This window comes from Littorina saxatilis, linkage group LG2 (genome assembly GCF_037325665.1).
Source record: "Littorina saxatilis isolate snail1 linkage group LG2, US_GU_Lsax_2.0, whole genome shotgun sequence".
Taxonomy (NCBI): Eukaryota; Metazoa; Mollusca; class Gastropoda; order Littorinimorpha; family Littorinidae; genus Littorina; species Littorina saxatilis.
Window position 1 is genome coordinate 73,359,267 of NC_090246.1, and position 17,975 is coordinate 73,377,241.

At 41.9% G+C, this 17,975-nt stretch overlaps 2 protein-coding genes across 2 annotated transcripts in view; both read left to right on the top strand.

Annotated features, from left to right (window-relative positions):
* LOC138954168 (protocadherin Fat 4-like) overlaps positions 1–16,029 on the top strand; it is a 21,198-nt gene extending 5,169 nt beyond the window's left edge. Inside the window, exons 5-24 of the mRNA XM_070326074.1 lie at positions 1–40; positions 575–709; positions 1,135–1,329; positions 2,211–2,342; positions 2,942–3,121; positions 3,496–3,642; positions 4,022–4,210; positions 4,555–4,695; positions 5,161–5,349; positions 5,856–5,993; positions 6,798–6,986; positions 10,078–10,206; positions 10,681–10,872; positions 11,233–11,358; positions 11,529–11,717; positions 12,527–12,658; positions 13,158–13,346; positions 13,648–13,785; positions 14,631–14,819; positions 16,015–16,029. The exon at positions 1–40 is cut by the window's left edge and continues 143 nt beyond it. Of these exons, the coding sequence (XP_070182175.1) occupies positions 1–40; positions 575–709; positions 1,135–1,329; positions 2,211–2,342; positions 2,942–3,121; positions 3,496–3,642; positions 4,022–4,210; positions 4,555–4,695; positions 5,161–5,349; positions 5,856–5,993; positions 6,798–6,986; positions 10,078–10,206; positions 10,681–10,872; positions 11,233–11,358; positions 11,529–11,717; positions 12,527–12,658; positions 13,158–13,346; positions 13,648–13,785; positions 14,631–14,819; positions 16,015–16,029 (2,974 nt within the window). The remainder of the gene's footprint in view (positions 41–574; positions 710–1,134; positions 1,330–2,210; positions 2,343–2,941; positions 3,122–3,495; positions 3,643–4,021; positions 4,211–4,554; positions 4,696–5,160; positions 5,350–5,855; positions 5,994–6,797; positions 6,987–10,077; positions 10,207–10,680; positions 10,873–11,232; positions 11,359–11,528; positions 11,718–12,526; positions 12,659–13,157; positions 13,347–13,647; positions 13,786–14,630; positions 14,820–16,014) is intronic.
* A 271-nt stretch (positions 16,030–16,300) lies between these two features.
* On the top strand, positions 16,301–17,591 carry LOC138954175 (protocadherin-20-like). The gene is made up of 2 exons (XM_070326079.1): positions 16,301–16,947; positions 17,295–17,591. The coding sequence occupies exons 1-2, from the start codon at positions 16,762–16,764 to the stop codon at positions 17,589–17,591; spliced, it is 483 nt and encodes a 160-aa protein (XP_070182180.1). The 5' UTR covers positions 16,301–16,761.
* The last annotated feature ends 384 nt before the right edge of the window (positions 17,592–17,975 follow it).

Below are 17,975 nucleotides of genomic sequence, written 5' to 3' on the forward strand. Positions count from 1 at the left end.
GGAGATTGCCAATATCACAGCAAGTGACAGCGATCTACAGGTCAGTGTTTGTGTAGGACCCTTACATTTGCCATCATTTGCTCACTATCTCTGCTAAGAAAAGTTGCGCCTCAAGAATCATGGCTGTCATGCTTTAGACGTCTTCAATCGCGGAGAACTGTTGAAATTGCAGCTTGTTTGGAGATAATTTCTCAAACTTGTTGTGCTCGATTTGCTTTAAAAAAATTATTTTAGAATCTTGAACTGGTATGCATGTTTGGCAAATTGCTTTCATTGACGGATCGATATGTATATGTACGTTAAGGTCAGTGGTATAGTAATCTCCGTTTGATATTCTGTTAATGTTGACCTCTTGATTGATCCCGAGAGAGAGAGAGAGAGAGAGAGAGAGAGAGAGAGAGAGAGAGAGAGAGAGAGAGAGAGAGAGAGAGAGAGAGAGAGAGAGACACACACACACACACACACAATAGACCAATACGTGTACTGAAACCACATTTGTTTTATATATATAATTATATGGTATATAAATGGTATTTTGGTATATATATATCTCCTTGTAATGCTTGTCTTACAGGCTCCTTTCAACCAGCTGTTCTTCAGCATGGTGACAACAGACTCGACTATCCAGCAGTACTTTGGTGTATTCAGCAATGGCGTTGTATTCACTCGCAAGTCCTTCCTTGATCTACCTTCTCCTGACCGTTTTGAAGTAGGTGTTGATTTACAGAATGTGCAGCGGGATCAGATAAAATTAAGTTTGGAAGGATTATTAAGTTTGTGAAGATGGGTGTAAATGTAATGCTAAACAGTGCTGGTTAGGCTCAACTTTTGTGTCGGTTGCTCTTAGTCCGGTCCTATTAATTTTGTTTCAGTAACTTCCCATCCAGAGAGAGCTAGAGAGAGAGAGAGAGAGAGAGAGAGAGAGAGAGAGAGAGAGAGAGAGAGAGAGAGAGAGAGAGAGAGAGAGAGATAGAGAGAGAGAGAGAGAGAGAGAGAGAGAGAAACAAACACACACACACACAGACACACACACACACACACACACACACACACACACACACACACACACACACACACACACACACAAATACGATCTACTACAAAATAACTCTTTCCGTTTTGCATTTACTTTAGATTGAGGTCCAGGTGTGTGACCGAGCCCCAGCACCAGACACTCTCTGTGCGGACAGCAACGGCCGTGTCATCGTCAATGTCATTCGCAACCACTACCCCTACTTCGTCAGCCTTCCCTACGACAGGGACCTGGACCTGAGTTTTGCACCTGGCCAGACTGTTGTCGACGTGGAGGGTGTGGATCCTGATCCTGTTGTGAGTTGTCTGGCATGGTTCTGTGTGTTTGTGTGTGTTTGTGTGTGTTTGTGAGTTTGTGGACCTGAGTTTCACACCTGGCACAACTGTGGTCGAAATGGAGGGTGTGGATCCTGATCCTGTTGTGAGGTGTCTGTCATTGTTCTGTGTGTTTGTGAGTTTGTGGACCTGAGTTGCACAACTAGCTTGACTGTGATCGATATGAATGATGTTCACCCTGACTCTGTTGTGAGTTGTCTGTCCTTGTTTCATGTGTTTTCTCGTTTGCTTGTTTTCTTCTGTGTGCTTGTTTCCTTCTGTGTGCCTGTGTGTGTATGTGCGTTCTGTTTGAGTCTTCTGCAATTGCTTTGTTTTTAATGAGTAAGTGTTGTATTAGTTAGGGGGTCAGTTATGGGTTGACGAAGCTAATGAGTGCCTCAGAGAGTGTGTCAAAGACTGATGGAGTAAGCTAATGATTGCAAAAACAAAACGTTCCAACAACTTACCTTTCTTGTTGTTCGATTCTTATGCAGGATGATGTAGTGAATAAGTGATGATCTGAGAAAATGATGGAATGGCTGGATGATTGGTCATTTTGTTAAAATGTAAATGGTATTTTGCCCATTGATATTTACCTTTTTCCACAAGCATATCCTGTTTTGCTTTCTCAAATCAGATTCGTGCGAGATGAAGCACGTATTATGCGTGCGTGCTTGCGTGCGTGCGTGCGTGCGTGCGTGCTTGTGTTTTGCATGAGTGTGTGTGCGTGTTTGAGAATGATAAAGAGCACATTCACTTGTTACAGAGCTGTGTTTCGCCGAAGATACAGATGTGTCGCTGTGTGATTCTCCCCGCATGTTCTCACAGTGTGAAAAAGTAACCTATTTATATTTTGTACGCAGGACATCATATTTGGACAGCTGAAGTACAGTTTGATCGGTGATGATGGCAATGAGAACTCCTTCAACATCAACGAGGACACTGGCATCATCACTGTGACCAACACCAACGGCGTCACCGGGGAAGCATTCCAGGTCAGTTTGTGTGTGCTTTGTTAGTTTCGACACCTTGGTGATCTACAATGCCCTGCATACTTTTCTCTTCATTTCCTTGTTCTTTCGGTCCGACACTTGTGCTTTGTCATTCTCACGGCTGCTAAATCAGGGTGTTCCATCTGGGACGGCTGACCGGCCGATATCAACGTGCCTTAATTTTGTCTTATTACATATACGTATTAAACCCCGTGTATTAAACCCCGAACAGGTATTTTATATCATGTTATAATCCATAAAAAAAATCTAAGTGTTCAGGTTTTCCCAAATGTTGTTGAGAGCGTTGGAACTCTGCACACGTGTAGGGGTTGATGATACAGTAACACTTACATTGGTTTTAGGATTTGATGGCGCCTGGACATGACTCAAGTATGGTTGACCCTGCAATTTGTCCAAGTCACAGTAGGGTCGAAAACGTATAACATTGTCACTTTTTGCGATGTCTATTGAGCTAGAGCAGTAGGTAGTTTATATCTGAGTCATATTAGTTATGGCGAAGGTGGGGCGTTTAAGCATTTGCTTTTCTTGTTTGTATCTTGTTCTCAGTCCACTTTGACATTACTTCTTTGTCATTCCCACAGCTTCGAATCAGGGTGTGCGACCTTGGTGGGCTGTGCAATGTCACCGTTGCGACCATCACTGTCAGGACCAACCGTTTCGCACCGGAGCTGAACAACACTAACTATCGTCGTATCATCCCGGAAACCTGGGCTCTTGGCGAGACTGTCATCAGCGTCGGTGCCCGCGACAACGACACTGCCGTAAGTGCTTCAGTTAGTAAATGAAAACATTCTCTTCTGGCTTTGTTTACCTGTATTTTTCACGTTGTAAGGCTTTTCTGCATCTCTGTCTGTATCTTTCGTTTTCTTACACATGTATACAAACTCAAGCTTAACAAATGGGGCAGTAGAGACAGCAAGACAAACCGACAAATCTCAACAGAGAGAGTCAGAGAGACAAATATACAAAGAAAGACAGACAGACACAAATAAACACACACGCCCATGCACGCACACGTCCTTTTATTTCTTCTCGCTGCAAAGTGAAACGCCGCTTGGTCTAGTTTTAACTGCTGTCTGGTTTGTTAGTCAAAACTTACGTGTAACTCTTCTACATTTTTCTATATGTTTTACAGCCGCCAAACAACCAGTATGGGTTTGAACTTCAATCGGGCGGAGGGTCCAACACCTATGCTGGATGCTTCGCCATCAACTCGGAAAGCGGTGTTATCTATGCGCTCAGAGCCTTGTACAGGGATCCATGCAACCAGGCTCAATACAATGTGGGTTATAGTCCGAGAGAGTGCGACAGTTTTCAGTAGAGTTTGACCGCTTCTTTGACAATGCTTTACATCAAAATGACTGTTTCAGTTTACAATAGAGTTTTTAATCAATGTTCCATAATGACTGTTTCAGTTTACAACTGAGATTTCAATCAGTTTCCAATATGATAAAATAAGATAACATACGATAAGATAAGGTAAGATAAGAATGTCCATTTTCATTGTACATATTGACAAACATGGAACTACATCGCATTACTTAGATTACACATAGATATGACTGTTAACGTTTACAATGGAGTTTTTAATCAATTTTCAGCATGACTGTTTCAGTTTATAGCGGACTGTTTTATATCATTTTTCCCCACGCCTGTTTCAGTTTGAAGTGGTAGCAAAGGACCGTGGCCGCACCTCTTTGACCAGCGTGCCGTCCACAGTGCAGATCGACATCACAAGGAACCAGAACCCTCCACAGTTCACCCAGAGGCAGTACACCGCCTTCATCAATGAGACTGCGCCTGTCGGCGACATTGTCATCCGAATCTCTGCGATTGATCTAGACACAGAGGTTAGTATGCAGACCGTGCTGGTACAAGAAGTAACATTGCAAAACTTGATGACTAAGACTGAGATTCTCTAACACAGACTGGCCATTTATTATAAAAAAATAAACTCTTTTTTTCAGTTTGTGTGAAATGTGTTTTAACCGCAGTTAGCGTAAAACATCTTTTTGTTTTGTAAGTACAGGGTGCTTTGCTATGTCATTGTCTCTTGAAAACTTGACGTAATGAACTAGACGGAAATTGTGTTACTTTAATACTCTAAATACACCTGTGCGAAAACGATGCATTGAACAAACAAAGCCCGTCAAAGTAAGGCGTTGATTTTTGACTTTCTTTCTGTTGCATACAGACACCATTCAACACCTTGAACTACGCGATTCTAGGGGATGACCAAGCTACAGTCTACTTTAACTTCACTCAAGTGGACAACAACATCATTGACATCACAGTGAGGCAGAGTGTTCTCGACTCCAACCAGGATCAGTACTTTGTAAGCTGTTGAAGAATCAGCCATTGAGCGTATGGTGTGCGGGTGTGTCTCTGTGTGTGTGTGTGTGTGTGTGTGTGTGTGTGTGTGTGTATGTGTGTGTGTGTGTGTGTTCATGTGTGTGTGTTCGTGTGTGTGTGTTCATGTGTACGTGTACGTGCACGTGTATGTGCACGTGCATGTCTCCATATCTGAGTGTATGTGAATGTGTACACGTGTATCTGTATGTGTGTGCGTGTAAGTGTGTTTGGGTTGGGGGGGGGGGGGTATTTTGCTTAATATTAGATTTCTGGGCTCAGCATATCCGTAACGAACACGTTATTTCGATTTGAAAACAAAGCATTTAACATATCCGCTTCATCATAAAACTGTGTTCATCTATCTGACACAAAAGCTTAATTCATTACCCCGACGTGATTGAAGAAGCACTGTGGCGCAGTAGACCACTAACGTATGGTTTTCACACAGGTTCAGCTGTTTGTGGTTGATGGTGGAACGCCAGCACAGAGAGACACCAGTGTGCTGATCATCACAGTGCGACGCAACCTCCACGCGCCGTTCTTCAACCCAACCAACTACGGCTTTACCATCCAACAGGACCAGCCTATCGGTGTGTCCATCGGACAGGTTTCGGCGACCGATTTAGATGCCCCGAAGGTGACACACGATTTGCTAAACGTTAATGTGTGTGTGTGTTCGTGTTAGTGTGTGTGCGTGTGTGTGTGTGTGTGTGTGTGTGTGTGTGTGTGTGTGTGTGTGTGTGTGTGTGTCTGTGTGTGTGTCTGTGTGTCTGTGTGTGACTGTGTGTGACTGTGTCTGTGTTGTTGTGCACATAAGGGTGATACGTTTGTTACCAGCCTTGCCTTGTTTGATATCGGGGTTCCTCCGTTTCTGCTCCTTGTGTCTGCTTTTTGTCTCCTGACCTTCAAACTTGACTGGATTGTGAGTAAATTATTGGTGATTGACTGATCAAACACTATAATTACATGAGCTTATTCTATTGTTTGTGGACCTGTAGGAGAAAGAAATCAAACGTGAAAGGAAGATGTGTGTGAGCTGTTCTGCAAACTTATGCAACACAGAGATGTAGGGCCTATTGTCTAATTTGCTGTGAATCCTGGTCAACACAACCTTTACTTTATTCTTGTTACTGTCGTTTTCAGCTCGGAAGCGGTGACGTGACATACAGCCTCACTGCCAGCACCCAACCTGACGACTACTTTGGTGTCAGATCATCAGATGGTGTCATCGTCGTGAACCGCGATCTAACCTTGGACACATCTAATGCATTATTATACTTGGTGAGTACAAAGCAATCCTTAGTTATTTCCTTTGTTGTGTCTTTGTCCACAGATGTGTGTAAACAGTGTTAAAGTCGTATCCCTGGCGTTTATTAATGGATGTGTATAACATTTTGTATACTCATGTAAATATCTTTTTGGCAAAACATTTAATACATGACAACAAATGCTTCGCAAATTATACGAATTTCTCAACTCTCTCAACCCATTAACCAGTATGCAATACAAATACAATTTGGTGTCCTGGTGTAAGAATGGCTGTTAAATGCAGCTACAGTAAACAGACCACCTTCAAGTATTTGTGATGGAGTAGTTACCAAACACAAATCTGAGAGTAATTGTGTGTGTGTGTGTGTGTGTGTGTGTGTGTGTGTGTGTGTGTGTGTGTGTGTGTGTATGTGTGTGTGTGTCAAGCCACGTCAGTACATGTCCAATGGTGTTATCGAATAGTATATTGTATGTCGTTTGTTCCTAAACCACAACCAGCTTCAGTCAATCAACAATTGTACCATAGGATTGGGGACAACATTTGTTTTACCTTTATACTGGGTTTTTGTGTGTGCCAATGAGTTAAACATTTGATGTATGTTTTGCTAACGTTTTTGAAAACAGGTTGTCGAACATCGGAGATAAAGCTTTGATACGATTTTTATACCATGCGAACCCAAAAGAATGTTAGAGAAAGAGCCAATTTCGGATTTCTCTAAATATAAAGCATTGCTTTAAAAAAAAAACCACACACGTCATATTGCCAAGACACGCCAAAGGAATGTTTCATTTCGTTATTTTTTTTCTCCCCTGTAGTTCAGCGTCAATGTTCGTGATCGCGGCAACCCATCTCAGGCCGGAACTAACACAGCCACAGTGACAGTGACAGTGCAGAGGAACCTCAACTGTCCTGACCTCAGCAACAACCTGCCAACAGAGATCACCATCAATGAGACATACACCGGTCTCATCTTTACTGCACAAGCACGAGACAACGACATCACAGTAGGTGTTCCGAGTTAATGAGACATGAATGCAGCTGTTGATTTAGAAGTGGTGAAACGTATGAATTTGCATGCGCGTCCACATGCATAGACAGATACGTATGCGGGCACGCACGCCACACATGCGCACACATATACATGCACACACACATGCACACACACACACACACACACACATACACATACACACACGCACGAACACACACACACACACACACACACACACACACACACACACACACACACACACACACACACACACATAGACCCACACTATGGACTGGGTGGCCGAGTGGTAACGCACTTGCGCTCGGAATCGAGAGGTTGCGTGTTCGACCCTGGGTCAGGCCGCTATTTTCTCCCCCCTTTCCTAACCTAGGTGGTGGGTTCAAGTGCTAGTCTTTCGGATGAGACGAAAAACCGAGGTCCTTTCGTGTACACTATATTGGGTGTGCACGTTAAAGATCCCACGATTGACAAAAGGGTCTTTCCTGGCAAAATTGTATAGGCATAGATAAAAATGTCCATCAAATACCCGTGTGACTTGGAATAAAGGCCGTGAAAAGTGAATGTTCGCCTAACAGGCTTGAGGTTTGCTGGTCGATGTGAATGCGATAATATTGTGTGTAAAAAATGTTTGTTTGTCTGTCTGTCTGTAAAATATTCCATTTCACAGGGCAGAAATTAGTATGTAAAGCGCGGAGAGCACTATTAACTGTGGTTCGCGCTATATAAGCTCACCATAATAATAAATAATAATAATAAAACCTTATTGTTGTAACTGTTCAACCTCTGAAGTTTGTCTAGCAGTACGACAGTACTGTATACTTCCTGGGGCACACTGTTTTTTTTTTTTTTTTTTTTTTATTTTTTTTTATTTTTTTAATCTCAGTTGCATGCAGGCTGCTTCAACCCTTTCTTTTTTGCCTTTTTTTGTTTTTGTTTTTTGTTGTTGTTGGCGGGGAGCATCCTTCTTCATTGATTTTTATTTTTTTATTTTTGTTTATTTGTTTTTTTAAGTAATGTTTTTACTATAACATTAACATTACTATATCTAAATGTATTTTAAGCAACTTTTCTATATAACAATTCCCTCTCAAAAATGCATACAATATCCAGAGGGGAGCCATATCTATAAATACCAACACACATTTTGGCTATCACAATCAAATAATTCACATAACTTATTAGTGCCTTGGAACTTTGTGAATTTTCAAATACGCCCAAAAAAACTTCCTTTACGGTAATTTTAATAATCATATTATATTTACAATTCACTTTATCCTCAACGCATTTCCAAATGGACATAATTTTCGGGCAAAAGTAAAAAAAATGTTCAATATAATCAATTTCGTTCTCACAGTGAGTACAGCAATTACTCACGGAAATGCCTATTTTATACAATAAAATATTTGTGGGGTAAATATTGTGCAATATTTTCCAATGCAACATTCGCAATCTTGTTTCAGTGGTTACTTTGTTTACCATTAACCATTGCTCTTTTCCCGGCCTGAAATCAAATTTATGTTCCCAAAATTTAACTACAACCGGCTCCACATATTTTTCCTTTATAATTAATTTGCGAAATTGACAAGGCTTACTCAGGTTCTTTAAATCGTTGAATCCACATACATTTCCATTTGCAGAGCGTAGTGTTGCTGCTTTAACTGCTGTACAAATCACCCTATATTCAAAGAATCTGGGGCACACTGTTGTTTATTATCAAGCCTACATACATTAAAACAGTTTACGACGAGCATGATTTTTTCAACAAGCATCATGTTAGTACCGTGGCCCTGTGTGCTGGCAACAAATTATTTATGCCATTAAAAGTGTCTCACTACATTAAAGTTTTCAGGGAAAAGAGACACCCTATGACATGACTATACACCTAGAACGCCTGATACAAAGCATATAAATAGCCTGCTGACAACCATAATTGGGAAATTTTGAAAAAAATATTGTATTTTGAAAAAAATATTGTAAAAAAACTAGTACATGTGGAGATTTACTTTTTGCACACAATTAAAGAAAGATCTTTCACTGTTTCAGAAATGTACTTTGTATTTGTCGAAAGGCTTGTTGTGTTTGTGTGGTATGCTATTGAAAATGTCAATAAATAGCCTGCTGACAACCAAAATTGGGAAATTTTGAAAAAAATATTGTATTTTGAAAAAAATATTGTAAAAAAACTAGTACATGTGGAGACTTACTTTTTGCACACAATTAAAGAAAGATCTTTCATTGTTTCAGAAATGTACTTTGTATTTGTCAAAAGGCTTGTTGTGTTTGTGTGGTATGCTATTGAAAATGTCAACAATTTAAATAAAAAAAGTCCAGAGGCACCACATAAATACTACAGACATGTTTGAAAATATGCACAAAATGTTGTTAGTGAATACTCAAAAAAGAATTTACTAACCTGAATGAGACAATGAGATGACTGGGTGATGACTATGATGAATATATCCATGTAGAAGAAAAGAAACACTTGCTGTCACAGTATTTACAGTGCCACACTTGGAAGCACAGCTCAACGCAAAACGCCACACCACATTCCAGGCACCAGAATCGAGTCCCATTGCGTTGGGTTTTATCCATAGAAGAAAAGAAACACTTGCTGTCACAGTATTTACAGTTTTTGTATAAATTACTTGTTTAGAACTCGGTTTATGCACGGAGAACATCCTTCTTTGTGTGCCACACTTCGAAGCACGGCTCAACACAAAGCGCCACAGCACATTCCCGGCACCAGAATCGCGTCCGTCCGCTTGCATTGGGTTTTGGCCAAAGTAGCATTGACACCTCGAGCTCTTGATTTGGCTAACATAATGTCCGAGATAACTCTTTTTCATGTATAAACGTCTCAAGTACTGTCACCTTCACTTCCAGTTGTAGAGTTACTGTAATCCGTTATGGATTGACACGAATCATTTGAGGATCTTCACCACCGTCTCACTGTTTGCGTCATTCTGAACTCGTATTGTGCTGTTCCTGAATGAAAGAGTGAGCTTTGAACAATTTTAACAGATTTTGCACTCGCTGTTTGGGAAAGAAAAGAGAAAGTTAAATACTGTATTTTTGTTTTGCAGCCATATTTTAGCACACCAACATACAGTCTGGCCGGAGATGGAGCCAACTCGCTGTTCTTCATCGATAATAGCACTGGACAGATAAATGTGAACAGTGTGATACAGAACCGAAATGATCCAATCTACAAGGTATTGTTTCTTTGTTTCTTTGTTTTTGTTGTTTGTATTTGAAGAGGGATGTATTTTACTGTCTGGATTTGCAAGTCAAGTTGTTAGGCGTTCATCCCGCGTTCATCCCGTGCAATGTAATTCCTGATGTAAAAAATGGTATCGTACAATTGTGATTGTTAATTTTTTTTAATGTGAAAACATGTACAGAGATGTATGATTCACCTGTTTGTGCAGTTTTCTCTCTGTTTAGGAATGTTTCTACGAATAGTAAGGCACCTCAAAGATTTGAGCAGAATACAGATAAATATATATATGCAAGGCTAAGATAAACAGAAATCAAAGTGTAACTGTGATTTGGTTTAATTCAGTGCCATATCTCCGCTCATTTTATTCTCGTTTAGTCTTCCATTTTCACCTAGTTGGAAGTGATCGCCATAATACAGTGCCCAATCTCCGCTCATTTTATTCTTTTTTTCTTCAATTATTACCCAGTTGCAAGTGGTTGCCAGTGACGGGTTCTGCCTTAACCCAGCCCAGGCTACACTTACGGTCAACGTGCGTCGCAACCTGTTCCCCCCAAGGTGGACCGGTCAGGGCCCCTCTTTCCAGGTCACCATTCGCGAGACTCAGGACATCCTCAACAGTATTACTCAGCTCACTGCCGATGACCAGGATTTGACAGGGGTATGTAGCTTTAAATGTGTGTGTGTGCGCGCGCGTGTTTGTGTGTGTGTGTGTCTTTAGGTGTGTCTGTCTGTGTTAAGCGCGCGCGCGTGTGTGTGTGTGTGTGTGTGTGTGTGTGTGTGTGTGTGTGTGTGTGTGTTTGGTCACATTTCAAGGAACACATGGATGATGAATAAAGAGCATTTGCTTTTTTTGTTTCATGGGGAAGCTGTCAAAGCGAACTTTTGTGACTCTTTAATTTGGCGATGGATGATGATAATTAATTTAATCTGAGGCAATAAGGTTAGTTTTAGAAACAGCTCAGATTCTTCTTCTATAGTTTTGATAAGCTTGTCTCGTTCGGTCTTCTTTTCTTTGCAGGTGGGGTCTACTGTCTCGTACCGCTTTCAGACCAACTCATCACACCAGAATCTATTCTTCATCAGTGAAAACGGCGATGTGTACTTGCGCCGAACCATGGTCGGGTTAGCTGACAACACATTTGTGGTCAGTATGCACCGACTGTATAGATGTATGTTGAATGGCTTTGTAAATCAATTTTATTTTGTCGTAAAAACCTACTCTGACCGCCATTGTTCTATTTGCTGCACATTTGAGTCACTGTTTGAATGTGTTTGTATACGGATGACTGAGTACATTACCTTTTGATTACCCAGATGAATGTAAGCGCTGAGGATGATGGAGGACTGACCAGCCAGCCAGGTACCCTGACGGTCAGTGTGATTCGAAATGACTTCACCCCAGAGATCCTGAACATGCCACCAAATACGGCACGATCAGTCCGCAGTGACACCGGCCTCACAGTGGAGATCTTCACTTGCACCTCAAGGGACAGCGACACGGAGGTGAGTCTGTTATTGTATCACTGTTCAGGGGCGGATTAAGGGGGGGGGGGGTTAAAGGGGTTTCGGAATCCCCCCCCCCCCCCGGCTGCCAAAAAAATTAAAAAAAATTAATACTAACTTTAAAAGAAATAATGAGTGGCTGCTGACACCAGTTGATCATGTTTAAAATCAAGGATAAGCCATAAATTGTTCATAAAATAGCTAAAACTCTTCAGCTTCTCGGGGGCAAAGCCCCCCAGATCCCCCAACGGGGCCTTGCCCATGTACCCCACAAGGGGTCTACCCCTGGACCCCAGGTTGTGACCCCCCCCTCTGGCTTAACTGCTCCGCCCCTGCTGCTGTTGTTGTTGTTGTTGTTGCTGGTGATGTTGTTGTTGTCGTTGTTGTTGTTGTTACTGTTGCTGGTGTTGCTGTTGTTGTTGTTGGTGTTGGTGTTCGTGGTGGTGCTCGTGGTGGTGGTGCCGCTGCTGCTGCTGCTGTTGTTGTGTTGTTGACCTGCAACTCTTGGTCTTTTCATAAAGTTTGCTCTAGTGTCAACACAGCATTTCCGTTTTTGTGTTATATTCTTTCCTATACCATATATATGTCTCTTTAAGAAGGTCATAGTTGTGGTGGGTGAGTGAGGGAGTTAGTAAGTAAGTTACTTACTTACTTACTTAGTTTCTTAGTTAGTGACTTAGTTGCGTAGTTACATAGTTTATCAGTTTCTTTATTTTGTTGGTTAATGATGAACGACTAAGAAGCTGAAACGATCTCGTGTGTTTCCACGGTATGGGTGTAAGTACACCGTATTTCTCTCACTGTTTCAGGCTGACTATGGACAAGTCAATTATCGCATTGTGGGTGAAGGAAGAGCCTCCAACATGTTTAAAGTCAACTCCAGCACTTGTGAAGTCACTCTTCGTACCGATCTGACTTCTGACACCGCCCAGGCGTACACTGTAAGAAATTACTTAACATTCAGCGTGATAAACCTTTGCGTTTTAGTCTTGCTAATGTTTCATTTGTTATCCATGATCGAGAAGCTCGTTACAATCTGGATGTGTATTTCTGTATTTTGATCTTGCCTATTCTAACCTTCCACCAAACAGTTAGTTCAGTCACACTAGAGTTGAATAACGCAGCATTCTCTCTGAGGAAGATACGGTTTACTAAGGGATACCCGCTTCTGTCCGTGTTAAGCTCCTATTGCAACAATTGTCTGTGAAAGGTTGTCACGTATCAAGCTTTAGCTGAGATACAAGCAAGCAAGAAAGCAAAACAGCGAACTATCAACTTGTAAGTAAATTTGTGTTAGATGGAGAGACCTTTTTCAGTCATTTTTATCGTTTGATATCTTTTTATTGCTGGCTGCGTACAGCCATCGGCTAGTTTACTCATGATTCATGTTAACGGCTGATCAACTTGTTAATGATTGTTGCGTATAATTCCTGGCTTTAGGTCCTGATTGAAGCGTTTGATAACGCTGGAGCCGCTACCCGATCCAGCACAGGTACCCTCACTATCAACGTTGACCGTAACCTCTACCCACCTCAATTCATAAACCAACCGTACTCATTCGAGATCCTGGAGATTCAAGAACTAGGCATTCCCTTCGGTTACGCAAATGCCTCTGACAATGATACTGTGGTAAGTATTATCCTTCATTTTTACTGAATGCATGTGCATCACACAAGCTATGGCTTTTGAGAAATGGGTTCATTGTTTCTTTCATTTCTAGAAGAAGAATGTTAGAATTCAGAAGCTTTAACAGTAAGAGAAGGCACTCAAAAATAAAATTCACAATGAAGCCTACGTTTCCTTTACATAAAACTGAAACCGTACTGTAATTCTTAAAATTAGACGCCTAAGAGATTAATGTCTTTATCACCACCACTCTCGGCATTCAACTTAATATCTTGGCGATTTATTATGCTCAATGTTATTACAGTCGCCATACGGGGACATCTACTATGAGGCAATGGGCAACGACACAGTGCTGACCTACTTTGGCATTAACGCCGATGGAGGCCTCATCTCTCTACGCTCACAGTGGCAGTACCCTGACAGGAGCGAAAACATCTTTAGGGTAGGTTATCTTCATGAGATCTGTTCTGAATACATGATGTGCTTTTACGGTACCTACGAAGATGCCTGATATAGAGACAGACTTGCTGAATGGCTTTCTGTTTCTGGTTTTCTTATGGAGTAATGTTTTACGAAAATCATGTCTGCATTTATGAAACATACGCATGTGCAATGCATGAAACACGATGAATTTACTTCATCGTTAACTGTTTGGCTCAGGTGATTAATCAGTGATTCTTAGTAATGAGCAGTATTTGTCTGTATGGACGAACAGCTGACCTTCCGTGAACACAAAAATTAACGTTGGTGTTCTCTCAGATGTATTGTTGTTGAAGATAGAGCTTTGAAACTGTATCCACTTCAAGGGTTTTATGACCTCCCGACATGGCCCTAGTCTGGTTGACACTCATCACATTCCAGGGGCACAGCGGAGTCAACTTGAAGTCTTAACATGTATACACACTCCTCATGCTTCCAGGGTTTGGTGGCTTCTGGAAATGAATCAAGTCTGGTTGAACCTGGTCATATTTCAAGGTCACAGTATGATCGGGTTGAGATCAAAAAGGAAGACATTGTAATGTTATTCTATGTCCTTTGCGCTAGAGCAGCAGATCATTTGTTTCTGGTACATATTATTTATGACCAAGGTATGAGTGGTAACAGTTTAAAAGTTTGCATTGGTCGTTTTAATGTCATGCACACCGGAGCGATCATTGATATGGCAGCGGAGCACATGCACGTCTCTGTTCTGTTCAGGAAACGTTTAATATCTCCAAATACAGGAATACGCTGTGCTCCTTCTCGTGTTTTTAAAACATTATTCATGGTTGTCGTTTTCTCGTACAGTTTGACGTCCGACTGAGGGACGGGGCTGGACAGCAGAGTCCAGTAACAGCGTCAGTGATTGTGACTGTTATCCGCAACACTCAGCCTGTCTTCACCAACACTGCCAACTACCGTGTCAGCAACCTGACCGAGGACACTGCCGGTGGCACCGTTGTCTTTACCCCTCCTGTAACCAACCAAGACAGCAGGGTTAGCTATTACCTTTCATCCTCTTCTTGTATGATTTGTATCCCTGTCATAGCATCAAGTCACAGACGTCTTCAATTACAAAAGAAATCACTCAATCAGTAAGCCTTTGGTAAGCATGTTACCATGCCCTCATTCTCTATGGGTTTTTTTCAATAGCAACTGGCTCAGATTTACAGTGCTGAAGAGAAAGTTGTGAGAACTTTTCCTGTAAGCAGAAGCATTCGCAACTTCGAAAGCGTAATGCTCGGGTATTACTCATTGTGGCATCTTTGGTCACGTGACCAACTCAAAATAGAACCAACATCTAGTTGTTTTTCCGCGTTAAGATATATGCAAGGCAGTTCAAATCAAATTATTCTTGCTGCTGTCAATATGCCTGTCTTTATATTCATTATTGTAAACATAAAGTACATCAGAACAAGATTTCATATATATTTAATTTGAACGAGGTGTCCAAAATTAATCCCCCTTGCTCTTGTCCAATACCGCGCAATTTTCATCCAATCCATCAATCATTTTTGAGTCACTTGAGAAAAAGTGACTCTATGTAATCGGTCAGTGTTAGTCTGTCCGGCCGGCCGTCCGGCCGGCCGTCCGTAGACACCACCTTAACGTTGGACTTTTCTCGGAAACTATCAAAGCGATCGGGCTCATATTTTGTTTAGTCGTGACCTCCAATGACCTCTACACTTTAACGATGGTTTCGTTGACCTTTGACCTTTTTCAAGGTCACAGGTCAGCGTCAAAGGAAAAATTAGACATTTTATATCTTTGACAAAGTTCATCGGATGTGATTGAAACTTTGTAGGATTATTCTTTACATCAAAGTATTTACATCTGTAGCCTTTTACGAACGTTATCAGAAAAACAAGGGAGATAACTAGCCTTTTCTGTTCGGCAACACACAACTTAACGTTGGGCTTTTCTCGGAAACTATAAAAGTGACCGGGCTCAAATTTTATGTGAACGTGACTCATTGTGTTGTGAATAGCAATTTCTTCCTGTCCATCTGATGCCTCATATAATATTCAGAACTGCGAAAGTGACTCGATCGAGCGTTTGCTCTTCTTGTTATTCCTGTTCTACTTCTCGCTACATTTCAATTCTCCGAGCTTTAACTGATCGGAACCAAAGTTTGATATTTTTGATTGAAGAAAGGGGTTTCCACCTTACCTAATTTGAATGTACTTTCTAGTGTGCCCTCTATTGAAAGCCAGCCAGCCATTTTAACCCAATACCCCGTTTATGTCTTTTTCCGGCCAATTGAGAGCAGATTTTGGGGTACGCAGATTCTTTTAACTAAAGTTTGCACAAACATGCCCTTTCCTTTAATAACGCCCCTGAAATAGTCCATCGATTTGTAATCCGTTTAAGCTTACTTTTGAGATAGGCTTATTGAAGAGCTACACAGATAGAATATCTAGGACAATGTAAATATCAGCGAGCAGGTCAGTTGCAGGTTAAATCGCTGTACTATTATTATATATGAAGTCTTATATCGCGCGCGTATCTCCAGACTCGGACTCAAGGCGCAGGGATCTATTTATGCCGTGTGAGATGGAATTTTTTACATAATACATCACGCATTCACATCGACCAGCAAATTGCAGCCATTTCGGCGCATATCCTACTTTTCACGGCCTGTTATTCCAAGTCTCACGGGTATTTTGGTGGACATTTTTTTTTATCTATGCCTATACAATTTTGCCAGGAAAGACCCTTTTGTCAATCGTGGGATCTTTAACGTGCACACCCCAATGTAGTGTACACGAAGGGACCTCGGTTTTTCGTCTCATCCGAAAGACTAGCACTTGAACCCACCACCTAGGTTAGGAAACCCAGGGTCGAACTCGCAACCTCTCGCTTCCGAGCGCAAGTGCATTACCACTCGGCCATCCAGTCCTGTACCAGGTTTGGCCTCACGCTTCTTTGTGTTTAATTAATGGCAATCCCCTTCAACCCCTTCTCTCATTATATTTTCAACTTGCAGAACCCTTTCGATGACCTTGAGTTCGAGATGATTGGTGACGGCAGCACGACAGCCTTCTTCCAGGCCAACAACGCCAACGGTGCCATCAGCGTACGGCCTGATTCAGACCTGACTTCGGACACCGAGTCGGAGTACATTGTGAGTTACTTTTGTTTGGTTTGTTTTAACACGGACTTTTCACCCCGGGTTGCACAAAACAACTTGAAGCGGTTTTGTGTGTGTGTGTGTGTGTGTGTGTGTGTGTGTGTGTGTGTGTGTGTGTGTGTGTGTGTGTGTGTGCGTGTGTGTGTGTGTGCGTGTGTGTGAGGGGTGGGGATGGTTGTGTGCGTGCTTGCGTGCGTGGGTTTGTGCGCGCACGTGAGTGTGTGTTTGAGTGTGAGTGTCTGAGGGTGTGTGTGTGTGGGGGGTGGTCTTGGAGAATTTGTACAGTCTGTAAATGCAATCTCCCTTCACGGTTCTCACACTGTCACATTGCTGTTTGCAAGGCTCGGCTGGTGGTGCGTGACGGAGGTACCCCTCGTCTTTCCGACACCGCCACTGTTGTCATCCAGGTGCCAAGGAACAACTTCTCGCCCGGCTTCCTGCACGGTGATCTCACAGTGCGCATCCCTTTCAATGAGGATATCGGCACAGTGGTCGCAGACGTCAACGCAACTGACAATGACGGACAGGTAAGCTGGAATTCACTGGCAAGGGTGGCTTCTAACAAAAAGGGAAAGCTTGCTAGCGAACTCTGCCATTTAAAACATATACCCAGCTTAAACGATTTATTTGGAGAATAGCAAAGGTCCATTTTGCTTTTGACTTGTTTATATTATGCGAAACCTGTGTTTGTTTGTTCTTTTTACCTTTTTGAGTCACTTGAGAAAAAGTGACTCTATGTAATCGGTCAGTGTTAGTCTGTCCGGCCGTCCGTAGACACCACCTTAACGTTGGACTTTTCTCGGAAACTATCAAAGCGATCGGGCTCATATTTTGTTTAGTCGTGACCTCCAATGACCTCTACACTTTAACGATGGTTTCGTTGACCTTTGACCTTTTTCAAGGTCACAGGTCAGCGTCAAAGGAAAAATTAGACATTTTATATCTTTGACAAAGTTCATCGGATGTGATTGAAACTTTGTAGGATTATTCTTTACATCAAAGTATTTACATCTGTAGCCTTT